The 18,957-nt window shown below is 31.6% G+C and overlaps 7 protein-coding genes across 10 annotated transcripts; 3 read left to right on the top strand and 4 right to left on the bottom strand.

Annotated features, from left to right (window-relative positions):
• Positions 1–50: 50 nt before the first annotated feature.
• On the top strand, positions 51–1,944 carry Clp (cleavage and polyadenylation specificity factor subunit 4). The gene is made up of 4 exons (XM_078183326.1): positions 51–602; positions 850–1,053; positions 1,202–1,391; positions 1,467–1,944. Exons 1-4 carry the CDS (start codon positions 500–502, stop codon positions 1,828–1,830), a joined length of 861 nt encoding a protein of 286 aa, XP_078039452.1. The 5' UTR covers positions 51–499; the 3' UTR covers positions 1,831–1,944.
• Positions 1,788–5,005, bottom strand: Abp1 (Actin binding protein 1). Its single transcript, XM_078183325.1, has 5 exons — positions 4,619–5,005; positions 4,015–4,183; positions 3,702–3,934; positions 3,460–3,637; positions 1,788–3,376 (listed from the first exon to the last, which is right to left on the bottom strand). The coding sequence occupies exons 1-5, from the start codon at positions 4,699–4,701 to the stop codon at positions 2,609–2,611; spliced, it is 1,431 nt and encodes a 476-aa protein (XP_078039451.1). The 5' UTR covers positions 4,702–5,005; the 3' UTR covers positions 1,788–2,608.
• Positions 5,006–5,367: 362 nt separating this feature from the next.
• LOC144471071 (U6 snRNA-associated Sm-like protein LSm2) lies at positions 5,368–6,278 on the top strand. Its single transcript, XM_078182776.1, has 4 exons — positions 5,368–5,747; positions 5,826–5,893; positions 5,979–6,069; positions 6,139–6,278. Exons 1-4 carry the CDS (start codon positions 5,745–5,747, stop codon positions 6,262–6,264), a joined length of 288 nt encoding a protein of 95 aa, XP_078038902.1. The 5' UTR covers positions 5,368–5,744; the 3' UTR covers positions 6,265–6,278.
• A 535-nt stretch (positions 6,279–6,813) lies between these two features.
• Positions 6,814–10,272, bottom strand: Papss (3'-phosphoadenosine 5'-phosphosulfate synthase). 2 transcript variants are annotated; one of them, XM_078182773.1, is made up of 7 exons: positions 9,326–10,272; positions 8,581–9,061; positions 8,258–8,502; positions 7,738–8,172; positions 7,451–7,660; positions 7,071–7,353; positions 6,814–6,949 (listed from the first exon to the last, which is right to left on the bottom strand). In XM_078182773.1, the coding sequence occupies exons 1-7, from the start codon at positions 9,368–9,370 to the stop codon at positions 6,855–6,857; spliced, it is 1,794 nt and encodes a 597-aa protein (XP_078038899.1). In that variant the 5' UTR covers positions 9,371–10,272; the 3' UTR covers positions 6,814–6,854. The 2 variants fall into 2 exon arrangements, with proteins under 2 accessions (XP_078038899.1, XP_078038898.1); XM_078182772.1 differs by having other exon boundaries at positions 8,258–9,061; positions 9,326–10,271.
• A 325-nt stretch (positions 10,273–10,597) lies between these two features.
• LOC144471070 (uncharacterized) lies at positions 10,598–12,489 on the bottom strand. 2 transcript variants are annotated; one of them, XR_013494214.1, is made up of 3 exons: positions 12,152–12,489; positions 11,291–12,042; positions 10,927–11,064 (listed from the first exon to the last, which is right to left on the bottom strand). XR_013494214.1 is itself a non-coding variant. In XM_078182774.1 (2 exons), exons 1-2 carry the CDS (start codon positions 11,395–11,397, stop codon positions 10,718–10,720), a joined length of 531 nt encoding a protein of 176 aa, XP_078038900.1. In that variant the 5' UTR covers positions 11,398–11,823; the 3' UTR covers positions 10,598–10,717. The 2 variants fall into 2 exon arrangements, 1 of the variants encoding a protein (XP_078038900.1); XM_078182774.1 differs by lacking the exon at positions 12,152–12,489 and having other exon boundaries at positions 10,598–11,141; positions 11,291–11,823.
• Positions 12,490–13,172: 683 nt separating this feature from the next.
• Positions 13,173–18,209, top strand: LOC144471273 (coiled-coil domain-containing protein 6). The gene is made up of 6 exons (XM_078183154.1): positions 13,173–13,603; positions 14,357–14,897; positions 15,046–15,181; positions 15,250–15,377; positions 15,457–15,551; positions 15,828–18,209. The coding sequence occupies exons 1-6, from the start codon at positions 13,382–13,384 to the stop codon at positions 15,978–15,980; spliced, it is 1,275 nt and encodes a 424-aa protein (XP_078039280.1). The 5' UTR covers positions 13,173–13,381; the 3' UTR covers positions 15,981–18,209.
• On the bottom strand, positions 15,848–18,933 carry LOC144471275 (guided entry of tail-anchored proteins factor 1). 2 transcript variants are annotated; one of them, XM_078183156.1, is made up of 5 exons: positions 18,771–18,933; positions 18,540–18,705; positions 18,347–18,414; positions 18,116–18,273; positions 15,848–15,969 (listed from the first exon to the last, which is right to left on the bottom strand). In XM_078183156.1, the coding sequence occupies exons 1-5, from the start codon at positions 18,837–18,839 to the stop codon at positions 15,954–15,956; spliced, it is 477 nt and encodes a 158-aa protein (XP_078039282.1). In that variant the 5' UTR covers positions 18,840–18,933; the 3' UTR covers positions 15,848–15,953. The 2 variants fall into 2 exon arrangements, with proteins under 2 accessions (XP_078039282.1, XP_078039281.1); XM_078183155.1 differs by lacking the exon at positions 15,848–15,969 and having other exon boundaries at positions 18,041–18,273.
• Positions 18,934–18,957: the final 24 nt, after the last annotated feature.

Here is an 18,957-nt window from a genome sequence, read left to right as displayed (position 1 = left end):
ATTAGCAGTTCATAACAGTAATAGAAGTCTTCTCTTATATTAATATATTTAATAAATAGTATCTCTAAGGATTTATTCAATAACGTTAGCTGACATCTTTTAAAATTTCTGTATTAACCCTCGCTAACGGAACGAGCTGCGGCCTAGAATTGTGCAGGAATAGGACTCATTACTGTACTGTTTTCATGTTAAAATTCAAAATGGCATTTAGAAAATGTTGTCTGCCAATGTTGAACTACAATGGCGCCTGCAGCATTATCAGCACACGTGAAAGAGAATATTTGCGGGAAGTTGGAGTTCTTAGTGCTTTATTTAATCAATATATGGTGTAAATAAATCATATCTTTAAATGAAGAATTGCTGAAAATAAACGTGAAATGTATATCTGCTTTGAGAAGTAAACATTTAAGTGCGGAACACTTTGGCACCGGACGAAGAAGTGTTTAGTTGATGTGTAGACAGCGGCTTGACTGTGATTGTTACAAGATTTGAAATAATAATGGAGTGCATTGTTGCAAATGTGGATCATATGCGCTTCGATATCGAAGTTGCTCTTGATGAACAATATGGAGCACTTCCTTTACCGTTTACTGGAATGGACAGTATGTAATTGTTGTAGATCCATGTTTTTTTCTTTAGGTTATACGACGGAAAACATAAATGAAATGAACGCAACAGGAACATGTTAAAGTTGTCCAATTTACATGTACAATCGAATGAAATTAAATAAATTTTCCTTTATTATATTAAAAATTCTTAACGATATCCTCAATCTTTTAATTTTACGTCAACAGTGTCTGATTGACACTATTTCGATTGATCTAACCGTTATCTTCATATCATTTATAGAATCTACCGCTGCGGTATGTCAATTTTATCCGAGAGGTACTTGCATTAAAGGAGCTTCTTGCCCGTTTAGGCATGTCAGAGGAGATCGTACGATCGTTTGTAAACATTGGTTAAGAGGACTCTGTAAAAAGGGCGATCAGTGCGAATTTTTACACGAATATGATATGACGAAAATGCCAGAATGTTACTTCTATTCTAGGTTTAGTAAGTGTACCATGCATTCATGATTATTACCAAGGATATGAATTTCTTTCTACAGTTGTGTCTTTGAGAGATACTGAATATTTTCCTATTTCCGACATTATTAAGTTTTCCCAATATAGGTGTGTTTAAATCCGTTATGAATTGTTAGATGCCTGTCACAATAAGGAATGTCCATTCTTACACATCGACCCAGAAACTAAAGTTAGAGATTGTCCCTGGTATGATCGTGGATTCTGTAGGCATGGGCCATTATGTAGACACAGACATGTGAGACGTGTCCTTTGTATGGCTTACCTAGCTGGCTTTTGTCCAGATGGACCAAATTGTAAATTCATGCAGTAAGTTCATCACCATCGAGCTCTGCTTTATTTAAATTCTGCAGAATTCATGCATTGCTTTCTGATATTTTTTAGTCCACGATTTGAATTACCTGCTGTGCAAGACATGCAGCCGAAAGAAGGAAAGAAAGTCATGATCACTTGTCACTTCTGCGGGGAAGGTGGCCATAAAGCTATCTACTGTAACAAAATGCCACCAGATGTAAGGGAGGCACAAGTCAGACAAGAAATAGAAGGCAATTCCCATTCAGCACATCATATGAACATGCACAATGGACCACCTCCACGAGGACCACAAAAACCTTTGGAAGAGGTCACCTGTTACAAATGTGGAACAAAAGGTCATTATGCCAACAAATGTCCAAAAGGTCATCTAGCATTTTTGAGTCATGCAGGAGGTAGTGGAGGTGGAAATCAGAATCAAAATTACCGTAGATGATTTCACTTATTTTATTTGTACAACGTTAATATTGTGATTCTATTTTATTTCAGTAAGATCACTTACCTGTAAAAATTTCTATATCGCATAGTAAAGTAAGTTTAATACAACCAATTTGAGATAGTTTATTAATATGTACATTCCAGCACCTGAACATGACATCTAACAAAAATTCTGTATACACTGGGGATATTGCACTGGGTTAGAGCTAGAACACTACAGAAATTACTATAACAAATTTAAGTATTTATTTAGAGAATTAAACATGTTCCTAAATATGTACTTATTACACTTTGTAAATATATTTAAAGGGTGTCCGCTAAGTTATTAAATATACTATTTTTATCATTGCGTCGGTCACCGACAGAGGGTGTTATAAAGACATATATTCGTTTACAGCTAATTCAATTTTCGACATGACGGTAAACATGGGAAGACGTACTTCGCCATTCGCATATGTATTGGCATTGTAAGACTATGAAAGTTTAAAATCTTTCTGTAATTATCGTTAGAATTATGAAATTCCTTTGTTAATGAGCGTGCATCAAATATTTAAAACGTAATCTCTTCTCTCATTGTAAATGTGTACGTGCTATTCGTTTCAACTTCAGTGAATGAATGTACCTAAATCCTTAAAACCGCGTGTTTCCTTAACAGAAAGAAAATACGAAGTTACAAGTTAAAAACATGAAAACATGAATCACATCTGTATGCAAAAAAGCAAGTACTGTTCCTTTTCGACCGAAAGAAAAGATATTCTATGTTCACAAGCTGTTCCTTATCGCGCTTGGTCGTACTCGATAACTTCGACATAATTAGCGGGAAAAAGCCCGAAAATCCCATCGGGTCCGAGACCCTGCCACCATCCTTCATCAATTGGTTCTATGTGTGTAATGATATCACCGGGATCAAAAGTAATCTCTGTACCATCAGCTGCTTGATAGTCGTACAAAGCTCTCGCTTTCATTCCTTCGTTGTTAATATCGAAATATAAGTACTGGCCATCCATTTGACTGTACAACTCGTTGTCTTCGATAACAGCTTCTTTCGTAGCTGATGGCTCTTCAATCTCCTCTTGCGGTTCACTCGTTTTAGATACTACAGGCTGACTTTGTGTTTCCGGTATGCTTGCAGTAGAATTCGTGGCTGTTTCCGCGTTATGTGCTTTGTTTATTTCAGTCTTTATTTCTTCCTGTGCTTTAGTATGAGGTATCTCTTTTTGCTGACTCTCTTCCAGCGCTTTTTTAGCTGCCTCCACGTGACTATTCTTTTGTACATATTGCTGCTGCACCGAAGTAGTCTTCATCTGACCGGCAGCCGTATTCTGCTCAAAAACGGCTCGCGCATTTATTGTTCTTTGAGCAATTAATTGTTGTGTTTCTTTACTTCTTTCCAGTCGTAATTCTTCACTACGCGATTTATGATAATCATCGACCTCGTTATTATAATATTGAGTTGGTGCCACCCGATTGCATTTGTGGTACGCTTCTTCCGCTTGTTGCTCTGCCAACTTCTGCCGTGCTATTGAGTTCTCTTTGGCAGTGACCTGCAAGGGAATTAAAATTGTTTTAATAAATTTAATTTAATTTCTATGTTTCACACCAACAATTGTAAATGTACAGCATTTACTTGTTGTTCTCTAAGCATTGCTTCCTTCTCCTCTCTCTTTCTAACTTCTTCTTCAAGTCGCAAACGTTCCTTCTCAGACTTAATACGTTCCTGTTCCAGCCTCTTCTTTTCCTCCAATTCTTCTTTCTGCCAAAATTGATCACGTTCGATCGCATTTATCTCTTGCTCAGGAATTACTCTATAAAGTGTATCCTTTTAGAGATAAAAAGCTTACAACTTTATAAAGGTAATGAAAGTTATACCTTCGATATGTGGTACCAACTGGTCCTGCATTCCCTTCATTCTCCCCTCTAGGCTCATTAAATTTATACGCAGATGCAGTTGCTCTGGCTAGTTTTTCCATAATAGAATCTACTTCCACATCATCTTCAGAGCGGGCTGTAATTGTTATATGAGCACCTTTCAATAATTTCTCTACATCTCTAATATGGTTTGCACATGTCCCTTTTCTCACTATAGGGGCACCCTCCCCTTGCTGAAACAAATGCATTTGAACAAAAAACTCATCAAAATCCTATCATAAACATGTTTAGTTTGATACTATTGGATCCTTACCCAATTTATTAAGAGACATTTTGGCAGGCTTGTTTTTGTGTCTATCACTCGACAGAAGGCATACATGATATGGCTACTATTTAAATGCTCAATCATCTCCTCCAATCCACCACACCCGGTACTGACAACCTTTAAATTGTTAGATTGTCCTTCATATCCAAATACAGCCCTGTTTAAGATTTGTATTAACATTACATTTAAGAAAATAAAGGAGAAGAAAATAAAATGCAACCATAATACTAAAAAGTAGCCAACAATCATCAAATATTTGTAAAATTCATAGTAAAACTAATATTGATTGAAACAAATTTGAAACATAATTTTTTGATTAATTGAAAAGCAGCATTCATTCTTTATTCCGAGAAACTGTTCGATACTTCGTTGCGCGTACTAAAACCTAGAAAACATTAGGTTTATGACAGTAGGCAATAATTGTGCACCTAGTGCTATTTATAGAAGAGTATTATGGTAAAAAGTATGGCTTGTAAATACATGATCTTAATTTATTTCTGGAATTTAATTGAATGAACGCGTTCGTTGCGTGATGTTAGTGCATAGCCGGGAATGACAATATATGAGTGAAGGATGAGAGATGCAAGCCTACCAGTTAGTAGACGATTTATCGTCGACTACGCTGTGCCAGGCGGCCACCAAGCCGTCATTATTTTTCGTTAAATTAATTGACATGTTTCCCGATTAATACATAGGAGATCGAGAACAACAACGAATCCGAACGGATTGCTACTGTCGAATTAATGTCACAAACGTATCTTCTCGTTTCGCCTTTCTGATTAAATGTCAACGCCCTTCTGTTACCAACCGCGAAGCGGCGATCTTCTTGATCAAGCAGCAAGCTTTAATCATTCCGTAAATAATTTAACAAACTTCTATTTTAGTGATACAAATTCGTACGAGATCTATCGTACGCGAAAATAGCTTTTAAGAAAAGTTTATTGAAAAGCCAACCTTGATGATACAGTGACCGCTCTTTCTGTACCATCCAAGTAAAATGGTCTCTATAACAGCGCGTTTTTACCCCTACTACACCAAGAATAGAGATTGGATAAAATTCATCTTGCTCTGGTGAGTAGGTAACTATATAGTAATTGAAAATATAGTAACTGATTTTACTCCTATAAACTTCTCGTATTCTTTAAGCTGGCTCGCACATCTCCATCATTTTACTGTGTATTTAACTCCACGTAAATATTGTAAAAAGAAAACGAGAACCCATTACTGTAACAAGTTGCTGATCAATGAGAATAAAGATTAAACTGTATCTATCATTCTTTAGCGTATTTCGAACGAAGGTGGACGCTAAGGAGGATTTCTTGCAGTCTCTCAGCTATGACAATTGGTTGTAAGAACTGATGAACGTATCCAACAACAGAAATTAATATATGATACAAAAGAAATATTTTATAGATCGTAAAATTATTTTAAATCTCGTCTTTTCAGCATATTATCTTTGTCTATTATGCACATAAATAAAATAATTTTCAAGTAGAGTTTTACAAAGTAGTCGAGAGGCACCTTAAAGTTAACACACATTGATGGTCAAACATTCGGCAACGTGAGCAGTGACATTTACAAACAAATTATCATTATATTGACTTTTTACCGGTAGTTGATATCGTAATCTCAAAACACAATTTTAATTCGCATTATGTTGTTTAAATAATACGATCGAAAGATATTAATACATAGTTAAACGTTTTCATCGAGCTAGAATGGTGAGTTTACTTTTTACTTCTAGCGGGATAACCTTTGTTTTGTGAATTGATTGAGTAACTTAGAAATATTTTTTGCAGTTATTCTATTCGTTTTTTAAGTCCCTCATCGGCAAGGACGTCGTTGTGGAATTAAAAAATGACCTCAGGTAAATTATTAAATGATAAGCAGCTTTCTATAGATTTCTTCGCATAAATCATATTGACGAAATTAATACGAAATTTCTGTTTTAGCATTTGTGGTACTCTACACTCTGTGGATCAGTATCTGAATATAAAACTAATAGATATAAGCGTAACTGATCCGGATAAATATCCTCACATGGTTTGTAACAGTTAATATTATTAAAGTACAATGAAAAAATTAATAGTAATCCAGAATATTTTATTTCAGTTGTCTGTAAAGAATTGTTTCATACGCGGATCAGTGGTACGTTATGTTCAGTTACCAGGCGATGAAGTAGATACTCAATTACTACAAGATGCTGCTCGCAAAGAAGCAGCAGTTCAAGCAAGATAACTCATGGAATTTATAGATTTAAAAAAGTCATTGATTTATTTATTATTACAAAAATTATTTAGAGAAACGCCAAGTATGTAAATTGAATTTACATATTATACTGAAATAAAGAATCTATTACATTGTGTTTCATTATGTACATGTATATATCATATAAAGAGAAGGAATATGATTGTGCAGGGTCTATTCATGTATCTTACATCCATTCTGTCAATGATTTATCGAACCATATGTATTTGCCCTTTATGTCCGTATTCTTTTGTAATAATGCTGAATAAATAGGAGCTACAGCACCTTCATCTGGTTTCAAAGTACGTATCTCTTAGTTTACAATTCTAAGCTTGACATAGACATATAACAAGACTATTGTGCTTAACAATGCTACTTTTATATATATACATATATATATATACATATAGCAATAAATTCTATATTGAAGCTATGTATATTCATATAAAATATGTCTGGAAAATACAATTAGATTTTGTATTTATATGAAATAGAAATTACGAAATGCATTGTAAAATTAATTTTATTCCAAATATGTTTATTAAATTAGTTAATATTTCTTTCATTCTACTAATTGTTTTTCATTTTTCCAGACTCTGATAATATTGTGCCAAAACAAGCCATGCTTTGGGTGCCATAAATCCATCAGGTGGATTTTCACCTGCTTTTGCTAATCCTATAAAAAAGTGCTGTATTATATAACTTTCATATAAAATTTCTTCTTATCATTAGTAGAAAATAAGTAGTAGTAGTGTCATTAAGAGTATAATGTTTGTTTAATATATATGCAAACGTACCACGCATTTTTGTTCCTGATATAAATTCGAAATCTTTCGTTCTCGCTGGATCAAGGAATGACATTTTCTTATGTTTTATATCATATGCTGCCACTTTGAATGGTATTATTTCTAAATTTTGTAAACCTCGAGCCATTAAAAGCACTCGAGCCCCATGAGTTGGATCATAAAGATTTCCATCAGGAACTGAATTTTTATTAGGGTGTTCTATACCAGCTGGATCTCTTCCAACAATATAAAAGTTAGCGCCTGCATTCATTCTAGCTTTAGCATGCCATTGTACCTAATATCAAATAATCATAACAACATTAAAAGATAATAAAAATATTATTACTTTAATATTTATAAAATAATTTATATAACTACAAATAGGACTTCACCTCTATTGGTCCAGCATACATCATTGGACTTGGAAAAATTGCTAATATTGTAGAGTTAGCATCTAATACACCTTCACTAAATATAGCTTCATGCTGAAGAATTCTTGTATGCAGTGGTACATCATCATCTTTCGTCCATCCACCTAGTGGATGTAAAAGTAATATAGGATTCTTAAATCCTCTCTCTTCTACTAAACGTTTTTTTGTGTCCTACAAGTACAAAATCGAACATGTAACAATTTATTATGAGAACATACACTAAACAATAACTTACTAAATCAACATACTTGCATTAACAATGCATGACCATTATGTACAGGATTTCGAAGCTGAAATGCAAACAAAGCATCAGCTTTCATTTGTTTACATTTCGCTCTAATTTCATTTGGTGTATGCCTATACTTATCCAATCCATCATGCCATCTAATTCTTTCGAAAACCTCTATGTCCCCACCCACCAACCAATCTCCAGATTCATGAATCATTTTAACATATGGGTGGGCCAGATTATTAGTACCAAATTGCCATCCACATCTCTCTTCTTTTCTGTGAAAATAGAATTCTGGCCTACGTAATATTGCAAGAGATTTATTTTCATATTTCAGTGTAAAAGCTGAATGTCCATCCAAACGTTCTTTATCCTCTGTGCTTATCGCAAGAACTATTGGGACAGATTGATTAATTTCATTGTTATCTTCTATAAGACACTTTAAATGTTGAACCTGAACAATAATATTATAACTAAGTCTTCTGTTAATATTTTCGTATATTGTTATTAATTATTTTAGCCACCTATTTTATATATACCTGAAGGTATTGATCTTCTCTCATAAAACCTGTAAGAGGAGCAGCCCAACCTTCAGCTAAAACTTGGAGCCATTGCACATCTATTTTACTAATTTCTAAACTTTGAAGTGTAGAAGCTTCTGCTTCAACAATTGCTACTTGTGATTCTGGTACGAACAATTCTCTTACGAGTACTGTGGGTTTTTGAAGTACTGGAATAATACATTGTTTCTCCAGAAAATTAATGACTGTTGCAGCAGATTCTTCTGGAGTACAATTTTCAGTAGTTACTATCAAATCAGGATTTACTGGTCTCTCGTACATTTGATCTATTCCAGTAAAACCTTTAATGATTCCTTGACGTGCTTTTTTGTATAATCCTTTTGTATCCCTAGCTTCACACACATTGAGGGGTGTGTCAACGAAAACTTCGAAGAATGGAAGATCCGACATTTTATGTATTTGTCTAGCCATTTGTCTATCTTCCTCAAACGGAGACACAAAGCTACATAAACAAATTTGACTGCTATCAGCAAACAATTTAGCTACTTCTGCTACTCTTCTTATATTTTCTTTCCTGTCTTCTTTGCTGAAACCAAGGTTGCAGTTTAAACCACTTCTTACATTATCTCCATCTAGACCATAAGCTGCAATCCCATGATTAACTAAAATAGCTTCAACTTGAAAAGCTATAGAAGTCTTTCCTGCACCAGAAAGTCCTGTTAGCCACACTGTACATCCACGAAAACCTCTGACACTTCCTAGTGCTTGTCCACGTTTTGCTCTGGAAACATGGTGTGCTTGTTCTGATACATTGTTGCATGTCTACAAATAATTATTATTATATTATAATATTGTCATAACTATCAAATAATTCCTTGAACAGTTATAGATGCAACAGATACAGTAAACTTAGAAAATTTGTTCTTCATATATTTATTAATTAAATAAAGTACTTTTTTTAATCCTTTCTATAATACTGTTGTATACTAATTTTTATATATAATATAATATATAACAACATATTATAATTTGTAATATTTAATTTCATGGAAAATCATTAGGAAATATTTGTTTATTAATTCGTACCGTCATTATTCGTTTTCTTGCACCTTTAATAATTTCGTTTGACATAATTGTGCTATAGCTTCAGCCAAGTGTATTGTATATACACTCCTGTGTACGTGGAAATGTTCGAATGGGATTGTTATCTTGCCTCGTTGCATGACAGACGTAGTATTATCACAGCGCTACTATATTAGGTATATATTCCAAATAAATGGCGACAGGAGGGAAATTTGAATATAAAACGTAACGTTGGGATCGTACATATTATCATATATTTCATAGATACGCATTAAGATCCATTTAAGGTCCATTTATATTCATCAACGAGCCAAGCAAAATGAGTGCACCGCCAAGCACGTATCTCTTATTGCTATTTCTCATGGGTCACATACACGCGAGTCACGGCTCGCGAGTCAAATATGTATGGCCCTTTAGATATCCTTTACACACTCATGTGATAGGAGACATCGTTTCTACTGTGCTAGAGCGTGCAAGACTTGTTGGAGTCTCGTGTTGCATTCGTTGACAACGAATTTTCGAGTTCGTTCACTCATCATTTGGCATCTGTGCTATACAGGTTAAAAAATGTGCAATGCGAGACTTATTTCTTGTTATTTTCATTAAAATTGGTTTCACATAATTTAATAAAGCATTATACATATAAAAAAACTCTCCTTGAGTTTTACGACTGTTAAAAATTAAGTACACGTTCCATCTCCTTTCGATATTGCACGCTTTAAGTCTTTCATTACACTGACGCGGTTTCTGTATGCTCAGAAGTAATAACAAAACATGATCAACCCGATAGGCTCAGCGATAGACTCGGCTCGCCGATGAGTATAAATAGACCTTTACCATCCGAGAGCAATAATTGAGAATAGGTGAGGAGATAACAAGAGAGTTCGCACGAAATGAGTTTTTTTGTTAGCGAGACTAATTGAGAAATGCAGAGAAAGTCACGTAGCCTCTAAACAGATTTTTTCAAATTTCACGTAGGCAAGAGGAGTCACAGTCGCAGACCCTGATGCCTTCAGGACAGAAAGTCGTAAATTTTTAGTCTCGGACCTCTCTCTCATGCAGTTCCCAACCGTAAAATCTCTGCGCGTAACACCCCCACAACCCTTACTTTGGTAGATCTTTTTCGTTTATCCTCATCATTTTGATTGTGTACGCACTATCAAGGTGCCATCACCATCAAATACCACTGATCTACGAACTGATATACTTACAACTTGTCGGCATTCAAATATTGTTAAATTACGTTTATTGTAACGAAACTTACAAAAAGAGAAACAAAAAAGTTCATTGAATGATTTTGTACATAATAATCATTTATTATTATTAAACAACATATTACATATTAGTAATACATAAAACATAGTTTTAACATTTTACTAATTAATAAGAAAGGTATTACATGAAGCTTTTCTTTCTAAGTCGGTATTTCTTTTTATCCGAAAACTTATCAATTGTATGTTCAATTAGCAAAGCGTAAGTTTTTGGATTGTCCGAACAATAGTATAATTCAGCATTAATATTCAAAATATTGAACAGATTAAATTTTATTCTTACAGAGTACATAGGCTCTTGAATTGATCCAAATATATCGTCAATGCAACCCACAAATATATATTCTGTTTCATAGTTTTTTAAATGTGAACAATTTAAAAATAATGGGGTTCCAACGTACAGGAGAGCATCTCGAGAGTGAGGTTTTACAAGAACCACATTAAGGTTCTTAAAAATGTCGGTAATATTTCCTGCAAGGAATATACTTTGTATTCCATTAGATCCTACATTGTCTTGTATCTTTAAATTATTTAAATTCTTGTTCATCCTACAAAAAGGTATATATTTTGTTTAAATTAAATATACTGTTTAAGATTACAATTATATCGAAACTTTGAAAAATACATAATTCTTAGAAATTAAGAATTCAATTGAAACCAAATTTTTTATAAGTTAGATATGTATAACAAAACTTACCAATCCATTGTTTCGCAAGCATGTTCTTCTGTTTTAGATTCTGAAGAGCAAATTGTAGTTTGCGTTGCTTCAGATTTTTTTTTTATTATATTACTTTCTGCTTCCATTGTTTTATTTAATAAGATAAATATTTAAATTAAATTAAATATATATAATATATATATATATAAACGTAAAATAATTGGAACACTTGAAAATACAATGTGTATAATACTAACTGTTTCAATAGACTGTGAAATTATGGACAACTCCAAAGCTAAAGTAAACGAATGTAAAAAAATGCAAAAAAATGTCCCAGAGGACACAAATATTATACACTTTCAAATCTCTTGCTACAGTTTGTTATTTTATAGCATTGCATTTAAATTTCCCCTTGTTTAAGAATTTGGATGAAACAAATTTGATTTAAAAATAATAATTCAGTTTGTTTTTGTTGTTTACATTCATTTCATACAACATTCGTAATCATACACACACACATACATTTGTACATTGTATGCCATCCTTAGAAAATTTAACATATTATTTGGATCATGTTTTAGAAGAGTTTGATTCATCTTTTTCTTCGATTTGACTGAATTTCCTTTTTTTGTTTTTCACGTCAAATAATCCATTTCTAACAAATCTCTGTGCAACATCTTTGTTTATACGTGGCATAAGAGTATTCCTTTCTTCGATTTGTTTCGCACGCATCATAGCTTTCTTTAAACGATCATTTTCTCCTTTTATTTTATGTTTTGATGGATCAATTCCTACTTAATCATTAAATTATACAAGTAAATATTTAAATAACAGTTGATAATTAAACACACATGGAGACGATATTAAAATCATCTTTCATTTATCATATTCAATTCTTACCCTCTGCTCGTAAATACATCCAAAACATACTGTTCAAGCTGTAAGACATTAATAGATTATATTTAATTTTATCAGAATTAGGAAGCTTCTCATATGTTTCTGAATTGGCAACGACGTTAATCATGTCTTCAAGCTTGAATGTTGCTTCACGAAATTGTTTTACTTTTGCAATAAGTCCTGCGTCGTGTGACAGTTCTCCAAAATCTAAATCCATGCTTATTTCAAGGTTTCAATTTTAACACAAATGGAAAAATTATAGTGTACATCAATCAACACGACTTTGTGAACATAAATAACCTCTTGCAAAAATGGTGTTACAAAATTGAAATGACTTCATAGTGTTGCTAGAACCTAGATGTTGAACACAGATTGCATTTGAAGTCATAGGGAATACTTGTCGCTTTAAGATTGTTTTCATTGAAACATTTTTTCATGAAAAAATGTAGCAATTGTTACGTAGATGTTCATTCGCGTGAAAGATATGCAAATGCATAAATGTATTTTTTTTAAATTAACAAAATAACGAAGAACTGCAAAGAGTTTCGTTCATTGATTATGCATTTATAGAAGTCTAGTTATGTTGCTTGTATTTCTGCTACGTCAATTCACGTCGTCGTTGGTTCATCACATTATCCGCATTTTCGATTAATATTAAATTATTTCAAGTTCTTTTCCAAATCTTCGTAAACATCTTATATATAAAAAATCCCTGACTGGTTACGTATATACTGGTTGCATATACTTTTGCTATTAGCAAAATGACAATGTATTCTACTAAGTAGTTTCGACTTCTGTATCACTTTGGGCCACAGTCAAAGATTGGGACAGAAATTGTTTTGCTCTGATTGGCTCGTGATTCAATGGTAGAACAGAATTCATTGCGGATTGGATGGGCAGTAAAATGATTGGAAGACAAGTGCTTGCTTAGAGAGAAAGAAAAACGTGCAGGAGTTTGAGCTAGTATATATATTTGACATCTATATATATTTTGACATCTTCTTTCCAAGTAATTCATGGACAATCAAACAGCTGATTCGTTCCGTAGTAGAGCACATGTTGTGCGGCAGAATGCTATGATATTACGGTTTTTTCCTACAAAGTAATGAAGTTCTAACGAAAAAGTACATACTCGCGTCTTAAGAGAAATATATATTACGGGATTTTATTTGAGTGTGCGATGAGAAAGAAGGAATAGCGAGTTTTTTTTAAAGAAATTTTCATCTGAGAAAAATGGCTGACCGTGATAGCGCATCTGAGAGCGACTCCAGCTCGATCGACGGAGGACCAATAATGATGCCACCGTCCCCTGTAACTCGAGAGCAACTTCAAAAAAGAATCGAGTCGTTGCAACAACATAATCGCGTTCTCAAAGTAGAGCTCGAGACATATAAGTTGAGAGTGAAAGCGTTGCAAGAAGAAAATCGTGGACTTCGTCAAGCCTCTGTCATTATAGTAAGTTACTTGACTGTGTTTGTAAAGTTCATCAGATATTGGTATAATAACCGATATCATATTCTATTTTTTACTAGACTTGTTACCATTTCTGCATTTTAATGTTCAAACTTATTGCTACTAAAGTGGAAATATTATTCAGCAAAACTACTCTGACAAAATATTTTCTACCTTGTCCCTTGAAATATTCTGTTTCTTCAAAATTTTGAATTTGTAAATTTTTTCATGTCATATTATTTGTATTTTAGATACAAAAAGCTAGTGTTTGTGTATAATTTCATTTAATGGACAATATGTATAAGTAATATGAGTTTTTTTTTAAATATAAGTTGATTTTATTATACATTCTATGTTACATAACATTATTTAACAAACAAACATAAATTGCTGTTACATTATTTGAGCTTTTTTTATGATTAATTTCTCATAACATCTTTCTCATATTGTATTTTACTTTTTCTTATAATATTTCCTTGAATAAAGAAACTAAATGTATCTAACAGATTCTTTAATATTATCAAATGTTGCAAGTAATTCTGTGTATGCAGTAACAAATTTATATTACAGTCGTGCAATAGAGAAATTTTATTGTACTTAATATAAATTTCTATTTTTTTATTTTGTGTGCGTTTTAATAAATTCAGATAAGCCATAACAAAAATGTGAATTTACAAAATCAATCATTTCTATATCAGTTGTAGATCAATTTAATAAAAACCATTTATTTACTTATGTGTCATCATTATATTGTAGCAAGCAAAAGCAGAACAGGAAGAAGAATTTATAAGTAATACATTACTGAAGAAAATACAAGCACTGAAGAAAGAGAAAGAAACATTAGCTCATCATTATGAACAAGAAGAAGAATGTTTGACCAATGATTTGTCAAGAAAGTTGAATCAATTACGTCAGGAAAAATGCCGTTTGGAGCAGACTTTAGAACAGGAACAGGAATGTCTTGTCAACAAACTAATGAGAAAGATCGAAAAACTTGAAGCAGAAACGCTCGCAAAACAAAGTAATTTAGAGCAACTACGTAGAGAAAAGGTTGAACTTGAAAATACTCTTGAACAAGAACAAGAGGCATTAGTAAATAAATTATGGAAACGGATGGATAAGCTGGAAGCAGAAAAGAGAATGCTCCAGATAAAGTTAGATCAACCTGTGTCAGACCCAACTTCGCCAAGAGAAATTAATAATGGTGATACTGCTACTAGTTTAAGTACACATATTCAAACCTTAAGAAGTGAAGTGGCTAGATTGAGACATACATTACTTATTTCACAACAAGAACGTAAGAATTTTATTTTTTGTCTCTACATATATTTTCATTCTTTATGAGAGACACATAATGAATCACATTATTACAAAATGTTTCATTAAGTTCTTAATTAGTATTTGTTGCCATTAGAAATTGTTTAATGTACATACATTCCCATTAGATACAGAGAAGATGCAACGATACGTGAACGAAGAGAAACAAATTCGTGAAGAGAACTTGAGACTTCAGAGGAAGTTACAGTTGGAGGTAGAACGTCGTGAAGCTTTATGCAGACATCTCTCAGAATCAGAGTCGAGGTAACCTAGTAAACTGTACATATAATAAACCAGTTTCAGTTTGATCTCAAACTTCATCTATTTATTAGTTTGGAAATGGAAGAAGAACGGCACTATAATGAAATTGTGATGTCTGGTGGAAATATAAGAACTCGTACTGTTTCCAGCCCTGTGCCGTACAATCCTTCACCTAGTTCCTCTAGACCATTAAGTCCAGGTAAATATTATAAAAATTTTTATTTCATGTGCTATATAGACACCAACTTTAGAATTGTTAATAATATCGTTTCTTCCAGGTTCATCAGCTAGAGAAGGATTTAATACAAATCGATGTTATGCTTGTGGTCAACCTACTGCAATCCCATTTGCAAGTTCATCACCTCCTTCTACGGTAAGTAGAATTTTGTTGTAATAGCATAATTGATAATAATCAATTAAGTAAGTCAAGTTAATGAAAATGGGAGAATCAACAAGAGTTATTTAAAATTTGGAAATTAGGAAAAGCTTTCCACAAAATTTACAGTCATAGATTAAATTCTGAATAAAAACTTAACATACATTGTACTTATAATTGAATTAATTTAAATCAAAAATATATAAGCTAATACTTTAAAAACTTTTGATCATTTAATATGTAATATTTCAATATTGTGTACTACCTAAACAGGGCCATGTGGTAACGCCATCCAATAGACGCACATCAGACAGATTTGTTAAACCCGCAATTCCTCCAACTATTGTAAGTCCTGGTGGTCCACCAATTGCTAATGCAGCTACAAACATAGCTGGCGGATCACCTATGGATATTGCTAAAACATAAGTCAGTTGAATATTTCTGATAACGAATATTTCATCATGTATTCATATACAATACTTCTTTTGTTGCATTTGTACTATGTGATTGTATAACATACATGAAAATTATCTTAGAAAGAGGAACATTTCACTTTCCAATATTTTAATTGTTGTACACTTGAATTGTTTTACATACATTATTTAAACAAACTTTCCTTTAAATTGTATCAAATTGCTTAGATATTTCTCATAACAACATAATGCAAAACAGTATTTACAAAAAAAAAAATACTAAATATTAAATCTATAAATTTCTGATCTGCTTCAAAATAGCTTAATACAGTAAAAGTTTGAGAAAGGAGAGATTCATTAGTCTCGCTCTTCTAATTTTCAGTATGTTTTATTATTAATCATGGGTAGACTAATCCAATTTCTTTATGGTGTTCGATACAGTGAGAACAGATTTATATTTCTTAATTTAATTACTTAGATGGTAAGGCAAAATATTTGTATAACAGTTACTATGTAACTTGCTTAAATGTCGATAGTTTTCCAATTTTATGTTATTCTTTGTGTGTATGCATGGAACGATATAAAGAGTAATTTCGTTTTTCAATCTTTTAATTGTTTTGCATTTTAATCGTTACACATATATTATTATCCTTATTATTAATGGTACACTCCCTTGTTAAATTATTACAATTTCATATGAATAATATTTATAACGAAAGTAGAAGAGCGAGAATAAATTTTAAAATACAATATACCAGCAAAATAAATATACAGTTGTAACTAAAAAGGTTAATAGTGTCAAAAAAAAAAAAAAATAGAAATTTCCGAATGTTTACCTGTCTTTAATAAGCTATTATTTACTATTTTAATCTCTATTAGTTTAATATTTTGTATACAATCACATAACGTGACTATTAATATAGATAAGTATTTGTATCCTATGTTTGAGTTCAACTTAACTAACATTAAAGTCAACAAAGTTTTTACATGACATTGTTGCATTTATGTGTTGATATACTGATCATTACAAGGAATAGAACCATTTAAACGAAATTTGACATTAATATATTAACAGTGTTGTCAACAATATCTCATGCTTGAATAATAACAAATATTTTGATTAGAAGAAAATTAATAAGGTATTAAAAGTAAAATTCGTCACATTATTGGTTGTCTTTATCTCTGTTTTGTAACAAATGTCATGTACAAAGTATGTTTGGCCAATATTTATATATAAATGTGATAAAGTAAATTATAATGATAAAGATCTTGATCTGTACTTTATAATAATTTGAACGTTATAATTCGCTATTGGTGCTCAAAACTACTTTTAAAATTATAATTCTCAGTTTTTTTATTATAAAAAATATGTTATGAGCAACAATTTTGTTCCTTGTTCAGTAGGGATATGCAAGACTAATTGTCCAGTTTTCTTTTTGTTTGAATGAAGTAATTTAAGTCTTTACATTATAACATTTTCTATAATACCATTTATACTTGTAACATTTGGGTATCATATGTGTTGCAATATCAAATTATAAAGCCATTAACAAAAAAAATGCGAAACTGATATAACAAAAGCTAAATTAAACATAAGATAAATATTTACACAGAGTAGTAAATTAACAAGCAAAATTTTCAGTTATTTTTTTGTAAGCTTTATAAAATAGATGTTTCATCAATACTCTACACGTGAATAAAACATGGTTTGCTACGTTATATAGAAGAATATAGATGTATCAATTGTCATATATAGAAATGTTTTGTTCAGACATAAAATTATTACTTATCGATAATTATATGCAAATATATTTCACTATTATGTATTATGTATTTTAATCAAGCTTTTACGAAATACAGTCACTTTTTTGCTATTATATAAAAAAAATTCATTTCAATCCTTATTAAAAATACAGTATTTATTACATAATTATTTACATATTGTATTACATAAGAAGTAATTTTATGTACAAATTGAGAAGTATTTTCATTTATCTCCTCAGTAAAAAAAAGAATTACTACAATAAATATGCCGTGAAAATTATATCAGAGATTTATGAAAAAAGATCTAACTATGATGTATTTAAATAATTTATTTTGGATGATTATTATACTATATCTATCTGTTTACATACAGATACAACTAACCTAGCAATTATAATCCACATAAAAAAAGAAATTGAATCTTCTTGACCAACATAGCATGGCCAATTTAGTAAATTTTGTATTGGCCATAGCATACCCTTTGGAAAAACTATTACTGGTGTGTTTTTGTACAAGTATAACAAAATTAGCATCAACAAGACCTAAAAAAATATATGATTCAATTATTACACGTTACTATTATCTAGAGATTGAATAGAAATATTAAATACATACATTTAATAAACGAAAACCATATGTTACAGTCAACTGTACTTTCATTCGGGAAGATAAACGTTTATTTGCTGAAACATATATAACTTCTTCGATTAAATGTTTACACTATCACTACATTAACGTCAGTTAATGCAATAATAATAAATGGTCATTTCGAAATAATTATATTATTTAAAATACATATTTGCACTACCTGATTTTTTTAGAACTTCTTCAATTTTATTACATCTACGTTGAAGTTTAGCATATTTCGAAAATTCATCAACAATAGATATTCCGGTCATTTCCTGTTTGAGGTTAATCAGATCTGTACGTAATTCTAAGTCATAACTTGTTTCGGTATAAAAACGTGTTGTAGCCTGAAATAAGACGATGATTTTAAAAACGTAATTTATTCTCTAATGTCTAAATATCACCTACTTACATATTTAATAAAGACCGGAATAACATATTCTAAAGCACAGCATATAGTTGATATTATAAGTAAATTCATTGTACGTGAATGTTGAGAAAAATCGTTTTCACATTGTCTTAGCGGTAATATTTTACATGCATATTACAAAAACATTATTCTTCAATATTATTGTACTTGACAATTAGAAAATCCCTAG

This window comes from Augochlora pura, chromosome 6 (assembly GCF_028453695.1).
Source record: "Augochlora pura isolate Apur16 chromosome 6, APUR_v2.2.1, whole genome shotgun sequence".
NCBI classification, from domain to species: domain Eukaryota; kingdom Metazoa; phylum Arthropoda; class Insecta; order Hymenoptera; family Halictidae; genus Augochlora; species Augochlora pura.
The sequence above is the reverse complement of the archived record's forward strand: the minus strand, read 5'-3'. Positions and strand labels throughout refer to the sequence as shown.

Bases quoted from the DNA above. Each gene is read 5' to 3' on its own strand.
- Clp (XM_078183326.1), top strand. From the start codon at position 500: ATGGAGTGCATTGTTGCAAATGTGGATCATATGCGCTTCGATATCGAA. The intron at 603-849 runs GTATGTAATTGT...TATCATTTATAG, and splicing joins ACCGTTTACTGGAATGGACA to AATCTACCGCTGCGGTATGT. The intron at 1,054-1,201 runs GTAAGTGTACCA...ATGAATTGTTAG, and splicing joins TTACTTCTATTCTAGGTTTA to ATGCCTGTCACAATAAGGAA.
- LOC144471273 (XM_078183154.1), top strand. From the start codon at position 13,382: ATGGCTGACCGTGATAGCGCATCTGAGAGCGACTCCAGCTCGATCGAC. The intron at 14,898-15,045 runs GTAAGAATTTTA...CATTCCCATTAG, and splicing joins ACTTATTTCACAACAAGAAC to ATACAGAGAAGATGCAACGA. The intron at 15,552-15,827 runs GTAAGTAGAATT...CTACCTAAACAG, and splicing joins GTTCATCACCTCCTTCTACG to GGCCATGTGGTAACGCCATC.
- Papss (XM_078182772.1), bottom strand. From the start codon at position 9,370: ATGTCAAACGAAATTATTAAAGGTGCAAGAAAACGAATAATGACG. The intron at 7,661-7,737 runs GTATGTTGATTT...TTGTACTTGTAG, and splicing joins GTCATGCATTGTTAATGCAA to GACACAAAAAAACGTTTAGT. The intron at 6,950-7,070 runs GTACGTTTGCAT...ACTTTTTTATAG, and splicing joins ATCAGGAACAAAAATGCGTG to GATTAGCAAAAGCAGGTGAA.
- LOC144471071 (XM_078182776.1), top strand. The intron at 5,894-5,978 runs GTAAATTATTAA...TTTCTGTTTTAG, and splicing joins GAATTAAAAAATGACCTCAG to CATTTGTGGTACTCTACACT. The intron at 6,070-6,138 runs GTTTGTAACAGT...ATTTTATTTCAG, and splicing joins CGGATAAATATCCTCACATG to TTGTCTGTAAAGAATTGTTT.
- LOC144471275 (XM_078183155.1), bottom strand. From the start codon at position 18,839: ATGAATTTACTTATAATATCAACTATATGCTGTGCTTTAGAATATGTT. The intron at 18,706-18,770 runs GTAAGTAGGTGA...GTCTTATTTCAG, and splicing joins TTCCGGTCTTTATTAAATAT to GCTACAACACGTTTTTATAC. The intron at 18,274-18,346 runs GTATGTATTTAA...ATATTTTTTTAG, and splicing joins ATGGTTTTCGTTTATTAAAT to GTCTTGTTGATGCTAATTTT.
- LOC144471070 (XM_078182774.1), bottom strand. From the start codon at position 11,397: ATGGAAGCAGAAAGTAATATAATAAAAAAAAAATCTGAAGCAACGCAA. The intron at 11,142-11,290 runs GTAAGTTTTGTT...ACCTTTTTGTAG, and splicing joins GCTTGCGAAACAATGGATTG to GATGAACAAGAATTTAAATA.
- Abp1 (XM_078183325.1), bottom strand. From the start codon at position 4,701: ATGTCAATTAATTTAACGAAAAATAATGACGGCTTGGTGGCCGCCTGG. The intron at 3,638-3,701 runs GTATAACTTTCA...TACACTTTATAG, and splicing joins GTTGGTACCACATATCGAAG to AGTAATTCCTGAGCAAGAGA. The intron at 3,377-3,459 runs GTAAATGCTGTA...ATTCCCTTGCAG, and splicing joins CAATGCTTAGAGAACAACAA to GTCACTGCCAAAGAGAACTC.